The 25895-nt window shown below is 40.6% G+C and overlaps 1 protein-coding gene across 3 annotated transcripts in view; it reads right to left on the bottom strand.

Annotated features, from left to right (window-relative positions):
- tcf12 (transcription factor 12) overlaps positions 1 to 25895 on the bottom strand; it is a 70598-nt gene that overhangs the window by 10000 nt on the left and 34703 nt on the right. For all 3 annotated transcript variants that reach the window (XR_002170226.1, XM_019886795.1, XM_019886794.1), the window contains exons 9-14: positions 7540 to 7639; positions 7144 to 7283; positions 6573 to 6714; positions 6412 to 6482; positions 4788 to 4932; positions 1002 to 1075 (exon numbers count right to left, since the gene is read on the bottom strand). Coding sequence is in view for 2 of the 3 variants with exons in the window: in XM_019886795.1 (XP_019742354.1) it covers positions 1002 to 1075; positions 4788 to 4932; positions 6412 to 6482; positions 6573 to 6714; positions 7144 to 7283; positions 7540 to 7639 (672 nt within the window). In the remaining variant the exon portion in view is untranslated. The remainder of the gene's footprint in view (positions 1 to 1001; positions 1076 to 4787; positions 4933 to 6411; positions 6483 to 6572; positions 6715 to 7143; positions 7284 to 7539; positions 7640 to 25895) is intronic.

Genomic DNA, 25895 nt, shown 5'->3' with positions numbered 1-25895 from the left:
TAACGGTGTGGCAAGATTACAACGTTACAGATAGAACAGCCAATCAAAAACACACATGAACTTTCACAAAGAATAAATAAATACAAATAAAATTTTCGATCATTGGCAATATCCCCACAATGCTTTCAGGCCACCCTCAATTCCTCTCCTTGCGGTAATCCTTGACAATCGCAGTATGTTTTTGTGGTTGAATAAAAATAAATAGCCTCAAAACACGATACAGGGTAACAGTTTTTCCATTGCACAATGCCAGTCGATGTGTGGTGCTGAATCGCTTGGTGTACAGCGTAGAGTGGCCAACTGTAATTTTTTTTTTTTGTGATGGTCCATTTCAGTTGCGTTCAGCCACAGTGTTTCTTGGTGTGTGGCAGTCCAAAGCTAGTAAACATTCATTGGCTACTGCTGGAATGAAAAAGCTGCAATGTCTCTATTACAAACTTTTGCATCATATGCTTTATATATATATAGTTCCAAGTCATGTGGCGCAAGTGGAAACTTGTTGGCTTACAGCAAAGTCCTTTCATTGTGTAAAATGACCGAGAGTGTCTCAATCCATTAGCTATTTGTCATTTCATCGGGAATGAATTCCTTAAGTGGCATGTTTAGACAGTTGCTCAGCCCCGATTCTAGAAGTCATGGAGCTTTCCAAATTCCACGGGAATATATAACTTTGGCTACTTGGAAAGTCTGACCTGCTCTTTTATTTTGCATAGATTGAAGCAATATGTGTTCGGGTGAAATGAAATCTGCAGCAAGGCAGTAAAGGAATCCTGGATAAGGGGCTCTGCATACAGCTGCTGGCAGCCCCTTGAACTAAACCCTTCCCCCTCAAGTGTCAATCCTGGAGCAGGAGACAGATGGCAAGTCCTAAGGGACAGGTATTGTTCAGTTATCCTTGACCTTCCACTTAATCCTCCACAAACATTTGTGGAAATCTCATTGTCATGATAACACAACCAAAGTGAGCATCCATATCGGATGAAGAAAGGAAGAAAGCTTACCAATGAGTGAAGTGAGTTCTCATAATTTGGAGAAGAAGCGGTTTGTCCACTAGGACGCGGCCACTGGTTGGTCCCTAAGCAAAGAGACAAAGGTTCACTGTAGGTAAGTTGACAATTGATGCTGCTTCCATTTAATATCAACATGGCTGATGGCTGCGTCTTGCTTCACTGACTCCAGACACCAACAACAGCTAACCGTCATAACACACTGACATGCCAATTTACTGGCGTCAGGAGATATTTTTATCATTAAGGATGAGATTACATCATTTCCTGATCTCTGAGCAGCATACTGACACGCGAGCTGGCCGGGAGTTTGTCTTACGCCCCCATTTCCATATCCTGGATCTCTGGCTTGTTTCGACAAGGAAGAAAAATAATATGAGCAGTGACGAATCTGATTTGTAACACCATTCCTTCCCACCACCTGAAGCAAATCTGAGAGTTTAGATGTAAATTTTCCATTTGGCAAATGGTCTTAATCTGGGTATGTAATAAAAGCAATGTGTCAAGTATGAAGGCTCAATAAAAGTTGATGCTCTTGCATAACGTTGCTGCTGGGCAGAATGCTAGCATCTCCAAAATCATGACTTTTCTGCGGAAAAAAAAAAAGCATCACTTGCTTGAGTTACCATCAAAAAAGGCTTACTCAAATACAAATAACCTAACTATATTCACTTATTGTTCAAAAAAACATCCAGATGATCAGTCTTGAGGTGATATAATGCTGCACTGATCCCGCCGAGTCATGAAAAGAGAGTTTTATGACACTTCTCAGTCCAAGTGCTCAAAGGAGTTCATGGACTTTTTCTCAAGGTGTTCAGTTGGTTAATATTGAGTAAAAATAAGTCAGTCAACGTGGGGACAGAGCTATGGTATTGATTTTGTGGGGGAAAAAAACACAAAAAACATTAACCACTTAGTCAGACACGATTTCTAGCCAACAGTGACAATAAACTGGTCTTTCTTTGTGTCTCAATCATATTTTACGGATTTTAGTTTTAGGTTCTTTCAATTGAATATGATTTAGAAAGCACCAATTACATATTTAATAAACTTCATTCATTTCATTGTGGAGCAAAAAAAAAACTGAAAAAAAGAGATAAATAATGTTTACAATAGATGATATTCCATATTCCTTTTTCCTGGGGCACAATTAAACCAAGCTGAATATGTATTGTAACGGGAGGGAACATACAATCATAACCATAATAGACTTTGACAACTTTTCCAGGTTATTTGCAAGAAATGCCTGTAGCACTTTCCAGTTCTGTGCTGTCTGGTGGAGGATTGCCAAACCAAGTCATTCATTTAGATTATGGTTAGTATGATGTTACAGGACACTTCATATATATATTTTTTGGGGAGGGGAGATTCACATGGAGGAAGTGAAGCACTGGTTTCACCTCTAAATAGACTGATGCCTTATTCCTGCTTACACTGAAATGGGGAATAACAACCGACAGTAAAGAAAAAAACTTTCTGAAATAAAGGGGACTTAAAACAACAGTGCCATACAGTGAAGACTTGATATTAACCATACCACAAAAGAAACAAGCACAAAAATAAAAGCTTAGCTTGTTTTCCTTCCAATTGTTTCAGTGAATGTCACACTTCATATGTAACTCTCTGTCATCCCTTGGCATGAAAGACTTCAGACACGAGAAAAAAAAAGATGAAAAGAACTTGGGTTTAGCTCCATCTTGCTGCCAGATGAGCAAGGCATGAACTTCACATGCCTCCACTGTCTGATGGCTATAAATTTATACATATATATATATACACACACACACACACACACACACGGGGGAGAGAGAGAGAGAGAGAGAGAGAGAGAGAGAGAGAGAGAGAAACAGCAGGGCTGATTGCAGAAACATCTGATGAGTAATGCTCTGTATCTTGGTGCAACACTAATGATGAATGGCGTTTTTAGTTAATGTGCACCACGAGCCAAATTTTGTCTCCATTTTCACTAAACCAGTCTGTTACTAACCTCACAAAATGCGGGGAAACCTCTCTGCATTTGACTTTCCAACTCGGATTTAATGCCACTGGCATTCTTTTTGAGGACACACTTTTGTGTATCCAAATAAAAAAAGATAGGGTGCTGTGTTGTTTCACCCACCGGCAGAGACTTTTTGCAGCTCTGTGTGTGCGCGCATGTGTGTGGGTATGTGTTAGAGGAACAGCTGTCCACAGGGCAGGGCAACAGCTGAGGATGAGAGGAGCATAGGTAAAGACAGCTGTCACCAGTCCATTACCATACTTGAAACAACTGTCCAGTAAAAAAACACACTGGGCTTTCCTACTTGGCGTCTCCCCTTTTTTTCCCCCCACATTAGTGACTCTCATGTCTTAATATGGCTGCAAGGCTTCATGCCAGTCATTTAAATGACATCATATATGGGCTACAAATAGTGTTGTAGAGTTAAATCAATAATAATGGAGATAATAAAAGTGTAACATAAAATCTTCATCCAAAAATGTAGGATTAGTATTACAAACTACACAGCGATCCACAAGCCACTTTTTTAAAAGCTACACAATGTTCTGCTTAGTCCAAAAAAAAAAAAAAGAAAGAAAAGAAAAAAAAACTAAACAAAAAGCTTTTCATCGATGTAATTCAAAACCACTTCAAACAAATCTTTTTAAATCCTTAAGCAGCTCAAAAGCCATGGCCTCATTCATTTATATTTCCATTGTTGTTCCGGGGCTTGTCATTAACATTTCAATCCACCCCCCACCCCCAAAAGAAAAAAAAATAAATAAATAAATGTGATCTGAGCAGATGCGTGTCAGCAAGCCATAGAATTATGAGCATGAAAGCTCTGAGGAAAAGATGTGACGAGGACCTCTGCCACACCGAGAAGCTGTGTGGGTTGTAAGACTATAATAGAGTGGACACAGAAAGTAAGGCACTGATTTAAGCTGCGCAGGAGCTGTTGTTGTCAACCTGCAGGCACCTTGCACAAGTTGCATCGCATGATGTTTCGGCAGGAGGTGTGCCAGCAAGGAGTGCAGATTCAGAGCAGCTGGCCACAAAATCTGCTGGATACCCCCCTCCTCTCTTTGTTGTACTCATTCACATACATTTGATAAAAACTGACAAATATTTCCATGGCACGCAACCTTTAAACCCAACTAAAAGAAGTTAATCACTCATCGACAGCTAACTTGTGAGTTTAGGCTGCATTTATTTTTTGTTCCTGCTGGCCACTCAACGGAGGCTACTCAAAGGCTCAAAATGTTTTAGTCAGCGGTTTACCACGCATGCCAGTACGTTCTGAGGGGATCCCTCAAGTTTTTCACGTTCTATCAAGGGTTTCGACGGATGAAACGTGGAGGCCAGGCAGCTTTGGAGCAAGTTTGCTGTCCCTCAAGAGTTGACGTAAGTGCAGGGTGGAGGTGTCAAGTATGCTACCTCTCAATGAATGTTTATTTGATTTCTGTCTACAGTTAACTCAATAATTGGCCTCCTCTGCCAACACCAAAACAGGCAAATGAGTCTGTTACTCACATACACACTTCATGGTGCCATTTTATTGAAAAAAATTCACAGATCCTACACAGAGTTAAAAAAGTTAACATATAAAGTGGAATTCTAAAATGTGAATGCCTCTAAGTCAGATGCACTGCAAATTTTTGGAAAAAGAAGCGCACAAGTGCAGTACCATTGAAGTGAATATGTAACTTGAGCCTTTAAAAGGTTACTGTAATTGAAGTCACAACCAAGAATGCACCTCGAGACTGTGTTCATAGGATCATACTGAAAGAATTGGGTTTTACCTGGTCTTCCAGACGGGGTGCCAGCAGCCGTTACCACAGTCCCTGCTGAGCCAGCGCCTGCTGTGGCTGTGAGAGGTGAAGGGGAACCCACAGGCGTGGACGGGTCCGAGGGAAAACTACTGCTTGTGTGGTCAGGTGAGTAAATCTGTGAGAGCAGAAAGAATGCGGCATCAGATGTCACAGACGATATTGCTGTGGATACACTCAATCATATGTTGCTCCATACGTTAGCTCTAGTTTAATTAAAAGTGAGCAATCATCGTTTTTTTCGACATGACAAAATGCTTGATTAAAGCACAATCACTTCCCCAATTTTTCCCTTTTAATCAGATGATATTGTGCTGTAATAGAACATGTCTCTGAGAAAAGGCCACGAAATGGATCCTCACTAATTAGCAGGAAAAAGCAGCAGATAGATAGAGATTTCTCTGCTCAGTAATGATCAAATTGAGCTGGCAGGAAACCGTTTGACTTCTCTGGAGATGATAGAATGTCCTCATTAATAATCTCCTTATTCAATCCCGATCTTTGGGCTTTACGTTTTCAATCAACTTGGAGTATCAGGCAAGTGTGGCACTGAGCATGGAGGGAAAGGGGGAGGGAGGGATGGACAGAATGGCTATTAAAGCTTTTCTAGCACTAAGAACTGTGTTCTTCTTTTTCCCCGACACTCTCAGGCACGGAATTCAGTGGAAAACTAAGACGGATTAATAATGCGGTCATCACTGTGTCAGATACAAACAAGACTCAACACAAATCCCCAAACATGTCTCAGTTTCACAAACGCAAGTTGCTTATAACCGTGACTTCTGACCAAACGATATATGGCCAAGGACGCTGCATTCAAAGTGAAACAGGGTTCCTTTTACTGGAACAAATGAAGCCCCGCCTCTTCATCAGTCACACTCCCGCAGGCGGAGAAGGGCCAATTTAAAAGGGGGCTTGGGGGGCGGACAAAAACTCTACAAAGGGCGGCCCGTGGAGTTGAGCCACAGCAGTTATAAACTCCCCAGTGCCCCCGCTCCACGCACCTACCCCACGCTGTCCAACCGTGTCCATTTCATTCCAGCTTTGTCATGCTAAGAGAATTAAGTCTAGAAATATAAAAGACTTAATTTGTTATTACCATGGCTAAACTCATATTTTCCATTCAGAATTTTTTTTCCAGTTTTTCACTGATGTCTGTAATGTTTGTCGAAATCCAAATGTGTTATTTGACAAATTTGAGTAAGGTATATGAAAAACAAAATTGTGGATCTTATTTCATGAAAAGTGGAATTTAGGACAAAGGTTCAATCCATTATAGGGAAAAACGCAGAAATTGGAACAATGTATCTGAAGATGAATTTTATGCAAATTTAGCCGTTACCAAATGATGAACAGAATTACTTCTAATAATAATGTTTTTAATCATTAATCCACACGTGTCAGACAGAGATGGGGAATGGCAATCACAGTTGACACATTAGACAGCACAGCTTTGAAGCAAATTATCGAGACCAAACAATCCCACAATTAATTTTACATTTCGGAAAAGAGTGCAGATTCCAGTCTCATTTTATTCGTTGGAGAGCCAAACTAAGCTTCCAGTTCAATGCGTGACGGGCGTGTGTTTGCAGCTCACCGAGGCTAAAGCCTTGCCGAGTGCATCCCCAGTCTGTGAGCTTCCAGTGGCGTTCCCCCGATTTGTGGCGGCTTCAAACGCGCAGAGAAAGAGAGAGTGAGCTAGACGAATGTTCAAACAAGCCCCTGTATTTGCATTAAGAGCAGCACATGAGAACTTACCCAGCACCCCATCTGCATTGTTGACCGACGGGGTATGTGTTGCAGAGACAAATGGTGAAGTGGTTGTGCTGCTTCTGTGGAAGCTGGACATTGGAGGAAGACTGGCATTGATGTCTGGGGAAGCGGAGTGTGCTGGGTAAGTCTGGAAATCACAAAACACAACTTTGAAACGCTGGAAGATCATGTTCATCCTTCGTGTCTGTGGAGCAACGTTAAAGAAAGGGTGGACGGGCCTAAGCAGACAAGAAGAGATCAAAAAGTGACACGGAGCTTTGGTTAAATCCTCATTGATAATGGCCAGAGAAAAATTTTAACATACACATTTTCATACTGTGGGGGCTTGTTTTGTAAAAATGTGGGAGTAGAATATTATCTGCATGCTTGAATCTGAAAAGTATACAGATATCTTTGCTGTGATAGCAAAATACAATTAAAACCCTAAAATTGACGGCGAGATCTCCCCGTAATTTAGTAAGCACCCTGCCAGTATATGGCAAAATTCTAATAGATGATACTGTCGAACTGCACACAAATACTTGGGAAGAGGATTGTCACCCGCTGATTGGCTTACCAGACGGTCATGTGAGTGCAGGCTGCTGTAGTTTCCTGACTGTGGCATGTGAGATGAAGATCCTGGAAGCATTCCTCCATAGCCGGGCTGACTAATCCCATTGGTTGAGTTCCAAGGGTCAGATGAACTGTGGGTACCATCTAATGACAAAATATATGGATGCGTTTATTAGGGTGCATTTTTGAATCTCAACACAAAGCCGCGGGAGCCATAAACCCTCAACATGGGATTATCCACTGAGCGGGGTTTTATTTTTCACTCTTGGGAATGAAACATGATCCTGGTTCTCAATGCAACTAAGATCATAGGAAAGTAAAACAAACAACCAATTTATCTTTAACGTGGATAAAAGGTCCTGATATGGATGAGGTCAAAGAGGAATACAACCTTACTTACCAAAGAAAGTGCTTGCAAACATATTGCTGGAGGGCTTAGGAGAAGAGTAGGAGGGCGAGTCTCTGTTGAAGTCCTCCGAGTTTGAAGATGGGGCGTACACCTATGAACACATCATAAATGTTATTCGTAAAAAAAGCTATTGTCTGATAAATTCATGCACTGAGGAGTCAGAGCAAGTGCAAGTGTTATGTCAATTTCTAGCTTCATAAAATCAAGGTCAATTTTTGAGCCTCTTATAACAAAATACATTGGAAAATTGGCCAAGCATGATAAATTGAAGACCCAATGCAAACCGCACATGGAACAGACCAAAATATATTGTGACTGTGCTGTGCTGCACTGTGAGATGTCATTTATTTTCTGTCCACAACCAAGTAAGTACGGTGCTGAACATTCAACTGCTCACAGCCAATGTGATGACTCTCCAGCAATCATGCAACCCATTATGTGCATGCTGTTGATACAATATCTGAGGTCAAGTCAAGTGCAGCAGCACGTCATCTTAAAAATGACTTGACTCACGAGTTTCCAGACATGAGCTGTAGCTTGGTCAATGTTTTTTGTCTCAAGCAAAAATGCAAGTGCTGAATCGTGGCAGCGAACTTCACAAATCTCTCTGTCTCTCTCTTTCCCTTCCTCCCTCCCTCTACACACACACAGACACAAACACACACACACACACACACACACACACACACACACACACACACACACACACACACACACACACACGTGGTATATATAAATATACTTACACAGTTATCCCTCACTATTAGCAGATTTTTTTAAAGTGCACTTTTGCATGCCTTTTTTTTTAACAGCTTACAACCTGCATTGTGTCTTAATTGATTTCCTCTATTTTTACGGAACTGTGTATTTCTGCATTCTGTTTTTTACAGCATACAAATCCGTATTGTATTCTGCATCTTGATAGGCTAAGGTCCTGTAAACCAGTTTGAATCCATCTCCTCCATTCCATGTCTCCTGTACAATAAACAATTAATAATAATAATAATAATAATAATAATAATAATAATAATAATACTTGATAATTATTTTTCTTGCAAAGGTTTGAACCTTGAGCATGTTTCAACGAGAAAAATGTGACAGAATTTAATGGTGAGGATTACAGGGTTAAAACATGTACAGTGAAGCCTCACTACAACGCGGTTCACCTTTCACAGCGTCGCTGTTTCGCGCATTTTTTTATGTCCATTTTAATTATTATTATTTTTTTGTAACAGTGAATTGTGTTCTGCATCCTGATTGACGAAGGGACTGCAGGCCAATGTCAACAGTTTCCTTGCCTCGTCTCTGTACAGCTTGCCAAATTTACATTACGTTAAAAAGAGGATTTGATTTTTGGTTTCATTCTATAGTACAGTATTTTATTGTATAATAATTGTAAAAAATAAAGCTGACTACTTCACGGATTTTGCCTATACTGGGTTCTTCTTGGAACGTAACCCCCGCAATAAACAAGAACTGAATTAAGTTGTTTAACACATCTAAATGTAAATACTATGCAATAAAAGCTGCAATTCAGAACTTTGTTCTAATTTTTTTTTGGTCTGCAACCCAAATGACTTCAGTGTACAACATAAACAAAGGAATTGACCTTGCCGTTTCAATAATTAGGGAATCGTGTGTGTGTGTGTATATGTGTGTGTTATTACCAGTACACACACACAAACCTTGTATTAATTCCATCCATCCATTTTCCGATCCGCTTATCCTCACAAGGGTCGCGGGGGGTGCTGGAGCCTATCCCAGCCGTCTTCGGCCAGTAGGCAGGGGACACCCTGAACCGGTTGCCACCCAATCACAGTTGATATTAATAATGAATTGTCCTATAGATATCTAACTGCAAATGCTACTATCTGCATCCACCTTAATGACAAGCAAGCAATCAAGCTCATCAAGCATCAAACGGCAGTATTTGCTTTTTAGATCAACACAGTCTCCAATGGAGCTTTAATGATAGTCGCATACTTGCAGAGTTTAAATGGCTGTGGCAAATGACCGCATTCCGTGAGAGGCACAAATTCAAATCAATGCTCCAAAAACAGTCTGCTCTACTTTAGATTTGTACCTGCAAGCGGGCGGTGGAGTCAAACGAGAGCACAATGGGCACGCTGTTGAACAGCTTATGTGTGTGTGTGTGCCAAGTTGGTGGGAGGATCAAAAGAGACTTGGAGCCAAAAACCAGTGATGTGGTTTCTGAATTCATCCACTCCAGATGGAGGGAGAGAGGGTGAGTAAAAGCCGACGGAGCTCATCGAAAGGAAGAAAAGATCGAAGGTTTGGACAAATTCGCCCTCCCACGGAGAGCACTGGATGACCCTCATCATGTCATACTAATCAGAGCCAGACCTGCCAGCTAGATTCCAATTGTCCATTCGCAGTAAATGCCCCACTCTCTGCTCACTTGTAGGGTCAATTTCTCTTAATGGCCTCGCGTCACACCACGGACCAGATGTGTGCAGTCATACTGCATATACTTTCTTTTTTTCCATGCGCTGATCTATTGTGTCCACAGCTTATGAAAATGATTCATTTAATGAGGCAATAAAATCGAATCTCTGAACTGCTGACGGGTATGAAAAAAACTTTATCACATTATAGAATTATGTCGCTTTTCCAATCCACGGTGTCTCTATTCTACCTCACTTTCCGAGTAAAAATAGTAGTGCAGGGGACTATGAAAACGTATGCGCGAATAACCACATCAATTGGAACAACAGCTTTGGTGATGCCTCCTCAGCATATATTTGTAGACTACTACAATGAGTCCATTTTTATTGAAGACAGCAGCAAAAAAAAAAAAAAAAAATGACCATATCAGTAAAGCAGAGACTGAACTATAACGCTCGGCATTCAGAGCTACGGCACAACAGAAGGATGAGATAAATGTTAGTTGTATTTATTCTTGTAATTGCACCTATTTTACGGACCATTATTATTATTAGGTGTATTATTAGGGGCATTATCAATGACTGGGTCTATTTTAGTTATTAGGCACATTATTTTTGGGAATCATTGTATGTTAAACCCATTTATCAATCATTCGACCGCTTTGTCCTCACGAAGGTCACGGCATGCTGGAGCCTATCCCAGCCGTCTTCAGGTTGCCGGCGGGGTACACCCTGAAAAGATTGCCAGCCAATCGCAGGGCACACATAGACAAACAGCAACCATTCACACTCACAACCATCCATCCATTTTCAACACCCATTATCCTGAATAGGGGTGCTCCTGGAGCCTATCCCAGCTGACAGCATAATGAACTGGTTGACAGTCAGTCGCAGGGCACATATTGACAAAAAACAGCCATTCACACTCACAATCACAACTAGGGAAAATGTTGAGTGCTCCATTAACCTGCCATGCATGTTTTTGGAATGCGGAAGGAAAATTCACCAAAAAAAAGGTACAAAAGCATGAACTAGTTCTAGTTCCGGTATGACGAAAACAGACGCCCGCTCGTGATTTGTTGCGTATATGAATGAGAACGCTAACATAACAGAAAGGAATTCGAATTTAAGACGATGAACTCAAACTATGACATTCATAAAGACAAAAGGTTCCAAGCACGATCGATTTTGGAGAAAATAATAGGATTTTAAGTGTGCCTTTGGTCCAAAAAATACGGTAAGATGCAATGATGAAAAAAATCTGTGTCAGAATCACATGGAACAAGGTGAGGTCAGGTGGTTCCAGAATGCGGATGTTCTTCATGGCCAGAAACTGTCAGATACTCAGGCCATTGTGAGTAGATGTATTGTCATGATGTGGTGTCCAACCACAACTCTCGCTCTCATACTGAACAAATAAAACACCACATGATCTCTTTGTAGACGTGCTGGTTGATCATCTGGTCCTCAGTGAAGGGGAAAACACTAATATGTGTTTGAAATATATCCTTTGTCACAGCAGTCCTGGAACTTTTCTGACAAACGTCATATAATTAATTACCCATCACCGAGGCAATATGATATCATCAACGGATCAGCTTTTATCACTGTTGCAAGTCTTGATGACCATAATGGTTGTTTACCTGCTGAAATGATTTTCATTTTACGGGTTGTCGCAGAATTGATGGAAAATATGCTAATCCCATACACACGTTTGCACTTGCACAGCACATGTGAATGTGATACATATGCAGGACACGGGTGGACTGAGAACTCCGGCTGCTTTGCTGAGCGGGCATGACTCCAGCACGTTGTTGTCGGGGTGTGTAATTAAAGTGCTCTGGCAGGGGCGGAGCTCTCCTGGGTCCTCTGGCTTACACATGTGACTGGCGGTGATATTAGTTACATGAGAGCTCAGGTTAGCATCGCACGGGAGCCCAGGCTTTTGTCCTTTGCTAGTCAATGGGCAGCATATGGCACTGGATAATGCTAATTGTCTTTTTTTCACCCAAGGCTAACCGGTCAAAGCATTAATAAACCATTCCAAACATCGGCGGCCTATGGAGGAGCATGCCCGCCTGGGTTTCCTTTTACAAGACCATTAATTAAAAGCCATCATTCACCCGGATAAGCAGGCCAGCACAGACATACATCAGTTACTTCAGCCTTACTGGGGATTCTTTCTTAAAACCTAAACATACAAACTGAAATATACAGGACAATCATCCAGAAGTAATATTACCATAACATAGTCAAAAAGGTTTAGAATGTAAGGTATGTTTAACCATGGTAAAAGTTGTGCTGCACTGGTGCCTTGAGATACGTGTGATCTGACTTAATGAATTGTATTCTTCCAAAAAGAGGCAGAAGGTTACTGTGATGACATAACATACAAAAATAAAACTTTCATGATCAGTTTTTTTGTTGGTTCAGTTATATTTAGTTTCTCATGTTATGTCTGTTTCCTTGTGTGTCTTATACATGTTTTGTTCATGAAGTTTTTCTTTGTTTCAACCTGACCCCTAGTGTCAGCTCCCTCAGCAGCTTGTGTCTTGTCCAGGTTCTCCCTGTCGTCTTGTCAGTTTGCTTGTATTTAGTTCCCTGGTTGATTTCCTTCAGTCCTTGTCAGTCCATTGTTTGTTCCTCCTGTCAGTTGCCACGTCCCCATGTCATGTTTGTTTGTTTGTTATTTTGAATCTTTTTTGGGGACTTGAGTCCATGTAGTTTTTGCGCAGATTATTCCAAAGTGCCTTGTTTTCCTTTTTTATATTTCTGAAATCGGATATTTTTGAAGAGAACTCCTTCCTTGCTTCATTGCAAAGGGGCCCTTAATCCTGCCAGAGGATTACATGTGTGTTTAAAAATAACCACATAGCCTCGATTACCTTCATGTTAACATGCAATGGGAAACTCCAAAAGGCACACGGGCTAGCAGCGGTGTTGTTAAGTTTCATGCAATGAATAGCTTGACACAAACGGTGCAGCAACACAAATAGACAGATAATAAAACAACAATCACAGGAATATATGTTTCATCCTCTGTGAAGAATGACTAATATTACTGCAATGCTGAGAAGCCGAGAAACATCTTATTTCAGCCCAAAGGTGGCTTAGGCACACATCAAAGAATGAGCAGCACAATGCGCATTGAAGCAGAAATTGTGACAAAAATTGTTTCATTACACAGGTCAGCATTTTTTTTATTTTTTAAAATTTTCTTTTTTTTCTTTTTTTTTTTTTTTTATCCGAGATGCAAGTAAACTTATCGAGATATATATTTTTGGGTGAGGATTCCGAATCTGCCCTTGTTTTCTTGTCTTGCATATCAGGTTTTCATAACATGATAGTAACAATAATATTACAATAACAATAATGTGATATGTAATATAATAGTATATTTAGTAATATTTGCGAATAAAGGGTTATATTCAGCAACAGGCTGATTTTTTTTCTGAGACGTCATACAAATATATTACAATTTATGGTAAATCCATATTGGACAAGCTTTTACAGGTCAAACTTAAAAACAACAAAAAAAATCTAAATATCTGAAAAATTTGATCTGCTAGAATAAAGTAAAGACATTTTTTTAAATTAGCATCAAAAATACTTTTAGGGACACAAAGCAATGTCTGATTAAAATTTGTTGTTGACCAGCGTTATTTTTTTTCGATGTAATATTGCAGTATCACATTATAGAGTCCAATTTTCCTCATTTAAAAAAAAAGAAAAAAAATGGAACGAATTAATGGCCTGTCCATTAATTTGAATGGGTTATATTTTACCATATATTCAGTGATCCTAATGACACAATATAAAGATAGGAAGGTCACAGAAATAGTCATAAAATATAATTTGGACATAATAATATGGCTGGCTGAGCGCAGTCTAATGGCGTGTCCTTTTTTTGTGATGCATGTCATTGGTGGAGCATTTTTGCTGTATGTCCAAGTGTTGCACTCTTACGGTGCTTAGTGTGCACAACAGACATGTCGCATCTTCCAACTGCTTCTCACCTTCAACATTTGTGCATGATGCCTGCCAACGAGCCCTGACTTTTTCCAAGTATACAACTGACACTATAATGTCTCAGCGAGGGCAAATTCCATGAGCAATATGGTTTGCGGTTTTTTGCCCATAAAGTGAAGAATATATCCAGACAAAAAAATGTTTAAAATTTGATTTCGGACAAATTAAAACAACCAATCAATCACTTCAAAATCAAACTAAACAAGAAGTCAGATCACGTCTAGTCACAGCAGAGAAATGAATTCAAAGTGAATTCATGTATGCACACTGAAGGGGGGTTGTAAGGACTGGCTCAATTCTGGAAACCAAAGATGGTTGAAACCACAACTAGCAGGAAACATGTCACCTTCTTCAAATTTGTAGCGAGAATGGTGTACGACACGCATTTGCAGCGGGATGAAACAACACTAAAAATGCCTTGATAACTGCAAGGCTTTCACTTCAGTCGGAAGAAAAGCTCAGTGAGCTGCTCCATCTGTATTGGTTCCGTGCCATCAGCTCACAAGTCAATGGCCCACTGTGAATTCTCCCAGTGATCCAGATGGTGAGCCTTCTAAGCAACTCTACATGACAACAAATTCATTTTAATCAAGTTGATTCACAGAATGAGCACCACATTTCTCATTTCCTTCCAAAGGAATCAAAAAAAAAAAAAAGTATTAACAAGCGCTTTTGATCACAGCCCTGTTTCGTCCACATGCTACCCATTTCCTCCCCATCGCTAATGGTAACCAAAGCCTGTTAATACTTAATATGAAAGGAGATCAAAGTCATCTGGGGGCATTGGGGACACAGGAAACGTTGTCACTGGTTCCAAGGACAATTGAAATGGAAGCTTAAGATGATCTTGACTACAGCAATATCAAAACAGTATAATTCTTGATTTTAAGATGACCCATGACAGGTGGAAATCCATAAGGTGTTATTTGTTTATGACAGGAAAATAACAGGAGGGGTGCGACAAAACTTTAGAGCTATTGTTTAGAAGTATGCGCTTCCCAAAAATGAGCTTTCAATTTCAAACAAATCATCAACAGAAAGGCAACCAATTCTAGCCAAACAACTTCAGCATTCCTGAAGATGAAGGAAAAAAAAAAGCCTGCATGCATTTACAAAAAGGCACTCTGGAAGTTTGAGACAAACAAATATCAAAGAGGTTATGACGGAGATATTCAAAAATCACATTCGGCTTCCTGTGGTGTCAAGAATGCCGATGTGATTAAAAGCAGATGGAAGAGCAGCAAACACTGGTGCTTGGAGCTCAATCTGCAAACAGGAAAGTCAAACCTCAACAGGCAGACTTCTTGCCCCTAATCATTCCCAGACTCCCACTATTATTATTTCAATCCCGTCTCAAAGCTCCAGCTACTAGCCAGAGAAAATACATTGGTCCAAAAATCCCACAGCGCTTCATTGCATGGGGGGAAAAAAAGTAAAAGTTTGGCACAACTTTTTTCCTGCTTTTCACCTTTGAATAAGGGAAGACCAACACTTCGTAGTAAGATGAAGCTACTATTTACATGGAAACATATTATTCGTTTACAATGTCAGAATCTGGAACCTTGCATCTCACACGTGCAAACTCTCACATCCATAAGATTTGTGTTTTTACATGGAAACAAGAGCACCGACACACAACAGACACAAGTTGAGTCTGGTAAGACAAACACACTTCTTCCACCTCACACACAAATCCCCCCAAAAAGATTACTCACCGATTTCCCATTGTAGTAGTACATTAAAGAGTTACTTCCCATTCCGGGGATGGGATACGCGCAATACATTATAGCCTCAGCAAATTTGGAAAGATATTACAACAGGACACAAGCTCTCTGGACATACATCCAAAGCGTTCAAAAGGGACTAATAATTCTTTCAATGCTGGCCTCCACACTGCTCACTCAGAGGAAACTTATGCAAAGCAGGACGCAACCATTGCGCGCCGAGCGAAGGGGTGGGGGGGCTGTCAGAAGGGAGTGGCGCGTGTGGTACGTCCCTCTCTTAAGCCGCTGAATGCTGAGGCAAAGAGGAAAGGGACGAGGGGGGATGGGAACCAGCGAGGAGGTGGGTATAAAAAAGAAAAAAAAAAAGATAAAGGTTTTTTTTGTTAATTCCAAGCATAAAAAATTTGATTTTCTGCAGAAGAACCTCAACAAATTGGAACTAAAATACTTTAATGTGTCCCTGGATTTCATACATACTGTAATATCTGAGTCATTTAAATGAAAGCAGGAAGCCAGATTTCTTTTCACGTTTCAACCCGGAGGAGTTTTTTTTCTGATGATGATTGGACCCACTCATTTGGCAACACACTGTCCCCATGTGCCCACAGACAGCTCTCACACAGATTAGAAGTCATTAAACAGGGTGAGCACGGATGCAAACGGGGCATTCAGCATCTAAAAGAGAAGATAGACTTAACGTGTATTATTTACTGGGCGAGATGTAAAATATGCGAGTGTCGCTGGAATATAAGCTTTACTTCAGAAGCGTGTGTAAACACTGTGAAGCATGCAACAGCTGCAAAAGGGGGCTGGCTTGTGACGTCGCTGCAGGAAAATTATGCTCCGTTTCGTAAACCCGAGTGAGGGTGCCCCCCACCCCTCCCTAGAAATGGGGCGCGCTGGAGTGGGAAGCAAAACATCAACAGCCATTTTGATTACGCTTTACTGTCATTCCAAGCCGCACAGCTTCCCATTTATCCACCTTTATCGAGTGGGAGGAGGGAGGGCAAAGGGGAGCAGAAGAAAGGAGAGGATTGATACGATATTCCATTGAAAGCCCAGCCTTACTGGAGCCTTTCATGACTAGCACTCAAAGCTTCCCGGACTAAACACAGGCCTGCAAACTCATTTACGAAAATATTGTTACAGAAAGATTAAAGCGTTCAAGTCCCTCGAAAAACTAGGTCTTTATTATGCTTTGCTTTAGTAGTGTTATTATTTATCCTCCTTTCTTCTGCCGACCTCTTTCAAAGTCTTCCAAAACACTGGCTCTACATTCTGCAACCGCTTTATATCTGGAGCCGTTTCAAGTTGATGCTTTCAGGAAGAAATGGCACTGATAGAAGTGTTTGAAGGTGGCTAAAACAAGTCCAGGCCCAGCTCTGTGTAGTGAGTGCGGAAACATTAAAGGACAAAGGAAATGGGATATTTGTTTCAGGAAAGTGTGCGACTGGCTTACGTCACTGCAACACTAATTAGAAGGTCAGCATGAGTACGCATCTCAAAAGAGGGCAAAGTTTATGACAGGTTTTAAATCACGACAGAAAGCTAACAGCCGTGACTGAGTGGAGGAAAAAAAAAGCCTCAGTCTTGGAGGAGATGAAGGGCAGGCTCCGCCCACCTGTTCACGCTACCCTCTCTAAAGACGCACGAGTCACCGCGGCGTGCTTTTCTTGGAATTTGTTTGGCTGTTGCAAAAACAATGAGCAAATCCACATGCTGAGATCATCTCACTCTCAGCCATGGATTTGGCGATGATGTCACCAGACGGAAAGATTGTTTCCTGTAAGAAGCTCTGGTTCTAATTAGAGAGGGCTTACTTCGGGGATCTGGGGGGTGCACTTGTGGATATTAGCCCCTCATCTTATCCCTCCAAAAATGCATGCATATGTAGGTTTCGTCATATGCAATAGTTGAATAAATTCTACGGTCACAAAATTTTAGATGAAAAATCAGTATTTCATTTGTGTGATACTGTATTTTGTTTCAACAGTATTATGATGGGCAATATTGTGCTAAAATGATGCATCAAAGATTGTTTTTACAGCAATCTGCTGACAAAATAGAAATATATCATATTCAGCAAAAGAATAAGATTCGGCAAATTATTGTGACATATTATCACTAGGGTCCGACATTGAGGCTTTCGAACTTGTGTTCCACAGCCAGGTCAAGACCCTGTCAAAGCCGGTTTTCAAAGGCAACAGCATCTATTCAGTCCAAAATATGTGCTAATATTTTCGGAGTATGAAGTGGGAATGCATATACATTTGCACATCAACTTTGGTGAAAATCAAGCACAATTGTCATAAATAATGGCGATGATCAGTCATGCTATTTGTGCATTAAGTGACGTTAATTTTTATTGTGTATGAGCTCATATGAAGAGGTAAGTGCTTAACAATGTCTATACAATGCAAAATATTGGATTGTAAATATGTGATGATTTAAATATGTTTTCAGAGTATGAAGTAGGCATGAATATCAAGCAAATAATTTTTGGTGACGATTGGTTGTAGTGTGCATACATTAGGTTACAATGTCTTCGATGAAAGCCAGCATATGAAGCGGAAATGTTTAGACCAGGTCCATAAACTCAAAAATATTAAAACGATCATTCTAATATTTATAGAGTTTGAAGTGGGCATGAGTAGAGACATACATTTTGGTGAGTCAGTCATTATACACTTAATCCTCTTCAACCTTGCTCAGGGAATCACGTGCAATTGATTATTATTGTTTATACACGCTGACTAATTGAATGAAGGACAATTAATTTTCAGTGGTGCGTTAGGTAAGGCGGGAAAAAAGCTAAATTCTTAACCTGGATTTAAAAGCATCTACACTTGGGGCGAACTGCAGCTTGTTCCATTTGTGTGTAGCATACCAGCTAAAAGCTGATGCACCATGCTTGATTTGAACGCTAAGCTACACTAATTAACCCGAGTCTGCTGACTTCAGAACCCGACTGGTTTTATATTCCATGAGCATTTATTGAATATATTCCAGATCTAAATTATTTTGTGATTTATAGGCAAGTAGCATAATTTTAAAATCTAATAATCTCCAGCTAATTAGGAGCGAGTGTAACGTTTTAAGGATATGTTGTGATCTCATTTTGGAGGTCAGAACCTGAGCTGCAGCATTTTGAATGAGCTGCAGCTGTTTGATGCTCTTCTGAGGGAGTTCAGTCAGAAAACCATTACAATAATCAAGTTTACTGGATGTAACAGCATGCCTAAGCTTCTCCTGATCTGTTTGGAGCATGCAACCCTTCAGGTTTAATGATATATTTAGCGAATTACGGGAGTATATATCCAGGTTAACAAAACATGATGCTCCGATGAAATTATAACATGCTTTTTTTCTCAGAGATGCATTTAGCTTGAATAATTTTACTTGCCGTGGGTTGCTGCAGCAACCTCGACAGCGAAAGCCATTCAACAAACTGTGGGGTTTATCCCTTATCACAGAATGCATGCAATGTGGTAATATTACATTATCGATTTGAAACTCAAAATATTTGGTTAAAATGAAAGACTGTCTTGGTTTCATCGTACTTATTTATTTAATTTGTACTGGGCCGTCTTTAAGGTATGTGGTGGCCGGACACAGTGCTTATAGCACTGTGTCCCAGGGCCATTGAGACACTGTTTTATGATTTTTTAAAATACTTTTTTAAGAGGGAGTTCATCTTTTTTACTTCTTATTTGCCTGGGATGTTATCCCATGACCAAAACACTACTACCAGTCAGATGGAGAGGTTGTCATGCCTAAAGTTTGTAACTTTAGGTTTTGTAACTGTTAGACAATGAGGCAGTGGTTCATCAAAATTGTACCGAGTGTAGGAGTTGAACAGAGTAGTCGACGCATCGGCTTTATCACCGCGCAATGAAAATTATAGAGCAACTTTAAGTCAATATTATTGCCAACTCTGCTTTGGCATTAAGAGGACAGACACCTCACTGCAATCTATAGGTGGTCTGTCGGCGCGGCAAACTTGCAGTGGTGCCTCACACGTGTGGAAATATTTTACTGAATAGGAGACCGGGAGAACAGTCACTTACAAAATATGTAAGTCAATCCTCAAATATTATAAAAGCACAGTTCGCTGATAAACACTCTAAATCCTCCCGCCAGCCGTGACTCGACTATCATCACCTTAGCGTCGACTAAAAAAAAATAAAAAAATAAAAAACCCTCAAATTATTCAACCCCCAGCTTTGTGTTATTTTTTTGATTGAAAAACCAAAAGGAGCTTAATGACAATGTGTTCTTTCTTTCTGCAACTCTACCTGTCAAAAAAAATCATCTTCAGGCAGTTTTTTCATATCTTAAACTCATACTTGTTCACTTGGAAACAACTGCGCTGCAGTTGCCAAGTCAAGACTTCCATAAGACATCTTGTGATTTTGTTCTCCCTGCCAGACTTCCTGTCAAACTGCATTTTGGAAGCTGTCCTCAATTGCCTTCATTTCTCTAACCACTGATATCAATCTTATTAACTTCGGAGCTTTAAAACATTTAAAGATGGTGAATAGGCTGAATCTGTGAATAGGCTGAATCTGTTTATAAGCCCATACTGTCATAAACAGTACAGCCAATGTGAGTATTGTCTGAAAAGGCAGAAGGTGTTACGGTGTTATGGTCGAGCCACTCAGGATGGGCTCTCAATGGAATATCTGATCAATTTTCTCCTTTTTTCTCCTCTCCTTTGCCCTCCCTCTTCCCTCATAATAAAGGTGGACAAATGGGAAGCTGTGTGGCTTGCAAAGAAAGTAAAGCAGAGTATCCTAGTGCGATACAATAAGAATGGAAGAGCTATGTGAAGGAGAGTAAGACAAAATGAGAACAAGATGGCTCAATTGTGAAACGTAAGTGGTGCGAGTACTTCGAGGATTAGTTTCAGTGGAATTAAAAATTATCCTAATTCAATATTCAGCTCCGGCTGCATCAGCAAGGTCAGAGCAACATTGGGGCTCCTGGAAAAGATGAGAGTCAAGGGGAAGGAGTGACCGAGCTTATTAAAGAAAAGACCCAGTGGACTCTGACAGCTTCTAGGACAACCACCTCCATTTCAAGCCTGATGTACAACTCACACATACAAGCTCATACTTAGGACTTGTTTTATGCTCAAGACTGGTATGGACATTATATTTTATTTTTCAAATATGCCTTAAATGCCACAGTCGGCTTTATCACAACAAGATCATAAGTTTAATTTCACATAGATCATGTATTCTTGTGTAAGTTATTAAATTGGGCCAAATATCCTGTCCTGCTAAATCCAACAAAGTTCTTGCAGTTTGACATTCAAACAAAAAATGTGTGTCATAAGTTAAACAAAAGTGGAGTTTGAGGCATCCATCCAGCCACTTAAAAAAAAATGCTTATCCTCATTAGCACTGTGGATGAGCTGGAATTTATCCCAGTTGACTTCGGGCAAGAGAACGATTCACCTGTCAATCACAGGGTGAATACAATAAAAAGACACAACCTCAACACACTCACTGTCACACCTACGGGCAATTTTGAGTCTTCAGTGAATTTAATGTGGGACAAAGGTGGAGTACGAGTTTTTTCTTTTTTAATCTTGGTAAAGGAAGGGATAAAACACGCACGCTTATGACAAGTGGCTGACAAAATCAGATTTATGAAAGTGACAGCCCTCAGTGTTGAACCCGTTTCTGGCAACGCTAATAATGCTGTCGTCCAATGAATGTCTGTGTGTTCGGAGAGGCAGAGTCTGATTCTCTCCCATTCATTTCCGAATGCATCCTATGTTCTGAAACAATCAGCAGCTTGTGCTTGAACCCTTTTCATTTCCTTCTACCTGTACTGCCAAATGCACTGGACTCCAGCACTCTTTTTCAGGAGCACTTACAATAATCGAACCGCAGATTTGAACAACGCTTTGCGTTTACGAACAGTCGGAGTTAAGCAGTGCGCGCTCGGAGCATATTTCTGAACACACCCACGATAAGGAAACAGGGAGTTTAGGGGCGAGTCGGTGCTCGACTGTTCTTGGTCTCGTTTTTTTGTAAAAGACATTTCTCCCCAAAAATGTAAAGTCAAAATGGGCTGACTCGGCAAAGTCAACCACAAAAATAGCCAATTCTAAAAAGAATAGCTTGTGACAGCCCTAAACTGAAACAGAAAAATGTCCTCGTACTGTTATATTTCTTCCTCCAGGCCTTTAAACAACCACCTTTGTGACTGTGATCAGCGTGTGCGTTCTCGAGCTTGCCAACAATCTGAAATCGAGGTTTGCATTTATGTCGCAAAGTCACGCGACCCCACCATTGATAATTAGCAAAAGGCCAGCTCGTGTGTAAGGACTTAAAAATCTGTGCGTTATTTTCAGACTCTTTGTCCTTTCACCTCCTTCTCCTCCTCACAGATGAAAGAGGGTCAGGCCGCCGGCTTGTTTGCCTGTTCCATTATCTCCAGTTTCTAATGTTCGTGGTACATTTTAGCAACCCAAACAAAGACAAACAGTAAGCTCATGATCCCAGAGGAGGCTGTGACTGTTCAACATCATCCCAGTCAAACCAGCAGTGTCTATCTAATCTGCCATCTGATGAAGCCGTCCCAGGGGAGCCTGCTAACTGGGGTCAGGGCAAAGCCTGGAACATTGTCAGCTGCACGGGCAATTTTATGATTTTATCACGTGGAGACACCTTACATAAGCGCATTTCATGACCCCGACATTTCATTTAAAATCTTACTATTTCGCCCGTTCAGCATAGCTGACAACACACTGCTTTCAAGATGTGTGTTATTGAAGCAAGAGTGTTATCATAACCTGGCCTAACGTGTGTGACTAAAAAGAAGAAAGAAAGCGACAAGCTTTATTAGAAATAGAAACGTCCTGTTGTTGCAGTAGTCCAACGTTTTCTTCTCGAGTCTTTGCACTGTTGACGAAAGCTGGATGAGAAAAGTGTGTTGAATGTCACGCCACCAAAAAGCACTGCGAGGAACATTTCGGGAGCCAAGAGCAGGCCTCCTTTTATACAGCTAGCACAGTTCAGATCTCTCCAAAACGAGGGTGTTTGAGTGACCTGTCAGAAGCAAACGTCAATCTTTTTTGTCATCCCCACTCAGGGTTCTTACTTGCAAAAGTCCCTGAGGGGTTCTGATTCTCACCCCACCACGTTCTCTCTTTTCTCTTGCAGCCGCGCCGACGACACTGAAGCTAGGGAGAAGTGTCACATCAAGCCATGGCGCCTCTGACAGGGAATTGTGGGGGGGAAATGGTATTTACACAAACAAACTGTCATGCACACACATTCGCATTATGTCTTTGCAGCTTCCCACAAATATCCTCCAAGATGCAACTCCCCCACCCCCCCTACCCCCATGAGCGACAGAATCTCTCCTCACTGCTCCTGTCAAACAGGTGCCTACGCAGCTTGCCCATCAGCATCTCCAAGCAAATCAGACTGTCTGCTCAATGACAACAAGCTATGACCTTCAGTCTCAGCACTGGCTTTATACAGGCCAATCAAGCAAGAAAACGATTATACATTACAGAGGAACCTCCAAACTCCAACATCTGTTTTTTGTGATCTGTTTTGTGAGCAGAGGAGGGTGGAGCAAACAAAAATCACACCCGAGTAAGAGCACTCTTACTTTGGGGTAACAGATGACTCGTTCAAATAATTACTTGAATAAGAGTACTCAGAAAAAAAATAAATAAATACCCCGCAACCAACTGGTTAAGTAACTAATCTTTTTTTCGAAAATAAGCATAAATGTCATGCAGCTAAAAATATAAAATAAAAAGATTAAACTTGCACAACAATATAACTACGTAAAACAATGATAATTTAAATCTTCAGAAAATCAAGGCAAGAAAGGGTCTTAAATTCAGTTTCTTTGTTTACACTCGTGAAACAGCAGAATACGCTCACCAGGCAGAGAAACCACAAGTTCGAAGTGAAGTTCTTTTCAGCTGAAATGTGGAAAATTTTAGGCAGACAGATGCTGGCTGGGCATGGCATAGCTGTCTTTTATTCCTAGTTTGTCAGGTAAGAAAAGATTGAATGTGAGGCCAGGGGTGTTCTGCCTCTTGTGACTGCAAGGTGTGCGCCGTTTTCAATGTTGATTGGTAAAATGGAGTCAAACGTCACTAGTGGTTAGTTTGGATTGGCGAAACGGTCGCATGACAGTGCCTGAGGCACAAAGTCTCTCAGACAAACAGACACAAAAGATCGTGCAAGCAATAAAAGATACTGAAGATAAATAAAACCGGTGAGTAAAAAGTATCTCAATGTACCAGAGTAGTAACACTTTCTCGGGCTTCAACTAATAATTATTATAATCGATTAATGTGTTGATTATTTTTCAATGAACTGGATAACGCACGGTTTTTAATTACCATCCTTTTAATCAAAGACCGGACATTATTTCAAACTGAGAAACTGGTCAACTTCAAAGATGCTCTAATTTTAAACCCTTTTTGTTTATTTTTGTTATTTAATTCATTCCAGTCTCTGGGGATACAGTCACACTTGTTTTTCTCCCCCAACTGGCACACAAAAACACAATGTAAAAACAACAAACATACCAAAGTTGCTTATCTGTCACAGATTGATACATTTAATCATTCATTCATTTATTCAGAGCAAAGGAGTCGAAATAGACTGAAAGTAGCACACACAACTGCTTCCTAAAATAATAAGCGCTGACTGCAAATAAGCAGCTGCATGTACATGGCTGCAGCAAGAGGACTACATGGGGAAAAGTATGTGTATTTGAGAGGAGTGTGTCTGTATGCGGTGTAAGATGAAAAAAGAGCCATGAACATTTTACTGTTTGCAATCACCAGCTGTCCTGCCCAGATAGTCTTCACATCCTGATGCATGGTGGTGTCAGACCCTAAAAGTGGCAAGGATGTGCTCCGGTAAATATTTTGATTCAAGCCCATCATGGAGTGTATACAAACATCATGCTTGGACCTGCAACTTCCATTGCCTGTCTGATCTAAAAACGGCATTTATTTTTAGAGCCAAGAGTCCAAAGACAAGTGAGGAGGAAAGCGTGGGATCCCAGAAAAAAATAAATAAATTTGAAAATTCCCAGGAGTAGACCAAAATGAAAGGAAGCACTGTGTTCATGTCTGCCTGTGTGTGAGTGCATGCATGCCTGTATTTTATTTATTTATTTTTTAATCATGCATCTATTCAGGTCTCTGGTGAGGCTTTCGCGCTTGCTTACACCAGCAAAACCTTTCAGCAGCATCTGCAGCTGCATTCACGCTTCACAGGTATGCCGCGGGCTCTTCACACAGCTGCCTCCGGCTTCAGGTGCGCTTTCGCTTCAGTACCCCTCAGCACTGCCACCGCTCGCTACCTCCTGTGTCGTTGACGGCAGCACAAACACAGACCCGGGCTGATAATAGTCTAATTTCACTACAAGTACCCTGTTTTTCACCTTCTCGCCGCCTTACCTTGGCTGTGCTTCCTGTCAGTCCATGCGCATGCAGGAATTTTTAAAATCACATTTTTCCTCACTTCACATTAAAAAAAAAAAAATAATAAAGATAATACATTTCTTACTTTTATGTTTTTAGCCCACAGCTTCTTGTACTTCGTCCGGGATTGCTCGAACATTAGCTGGAAAATCCCTCAGTAGCCATTGTTGCGCAATGAGATGAAACGATTTGCCTTCCCATAAACGACTGTGCCATCGAGATCTTTCGGCAACTCTACTTATACGAACTGAGGACAGCCTGTATCACACGGGCAGCCTATAAGGTTATTGCAGTGTGCTCACATAAATGTGTATAATTGAGACTGAAACAATGAATTGAATCAGTTGAATAATTTGATTCCAAAAAATATTGGAAGCAAAATATCTGCAGTGATCATTTACCTCCCACACAGATTGTTACTGCAGACTAACGCACCATTGTGTGTAGAAATAAACTGGTACAATGGGCATAACAGACCGGACAAATTTGGGAATCGTGTCACCCCTAAAAAGATCTTAAAATACAATAGAGGGATGTAATTGGAGATAGAATTTCTAATCTGCCAATTGTTTTGTTGAGTAGCTGATGAATTGGAGATTCATTTTATATATATATATATATATATGGACAGAGAGAGAGAGAGAGAGAGAGAGTGAGAGAGAGAGAGAGAGAGAGAGAGAGAGAGAGAGTTTTGTTTTGTGTCTATCCATTTAA

This window comes from Hippocampus comes, unplaced genomic scaffold (genome assembly GCF_001891065.2).
Source record: "Hippocampus comes isolate QL1 unplaced genomic scaffold, H_comes_QL1_v1.1 scaffold261, whole genome shotgun sequence".
NCBI classification, from domain to species: Eukaryota; Metazoa; Chordata; class Actinopteri; order Syngnathiformes; family Syngnathidae; genus Hippocampus; species Hippocampus comes.
This window is presented reverse-complemented; position numbering and strand designations above follow the sequence as displayed.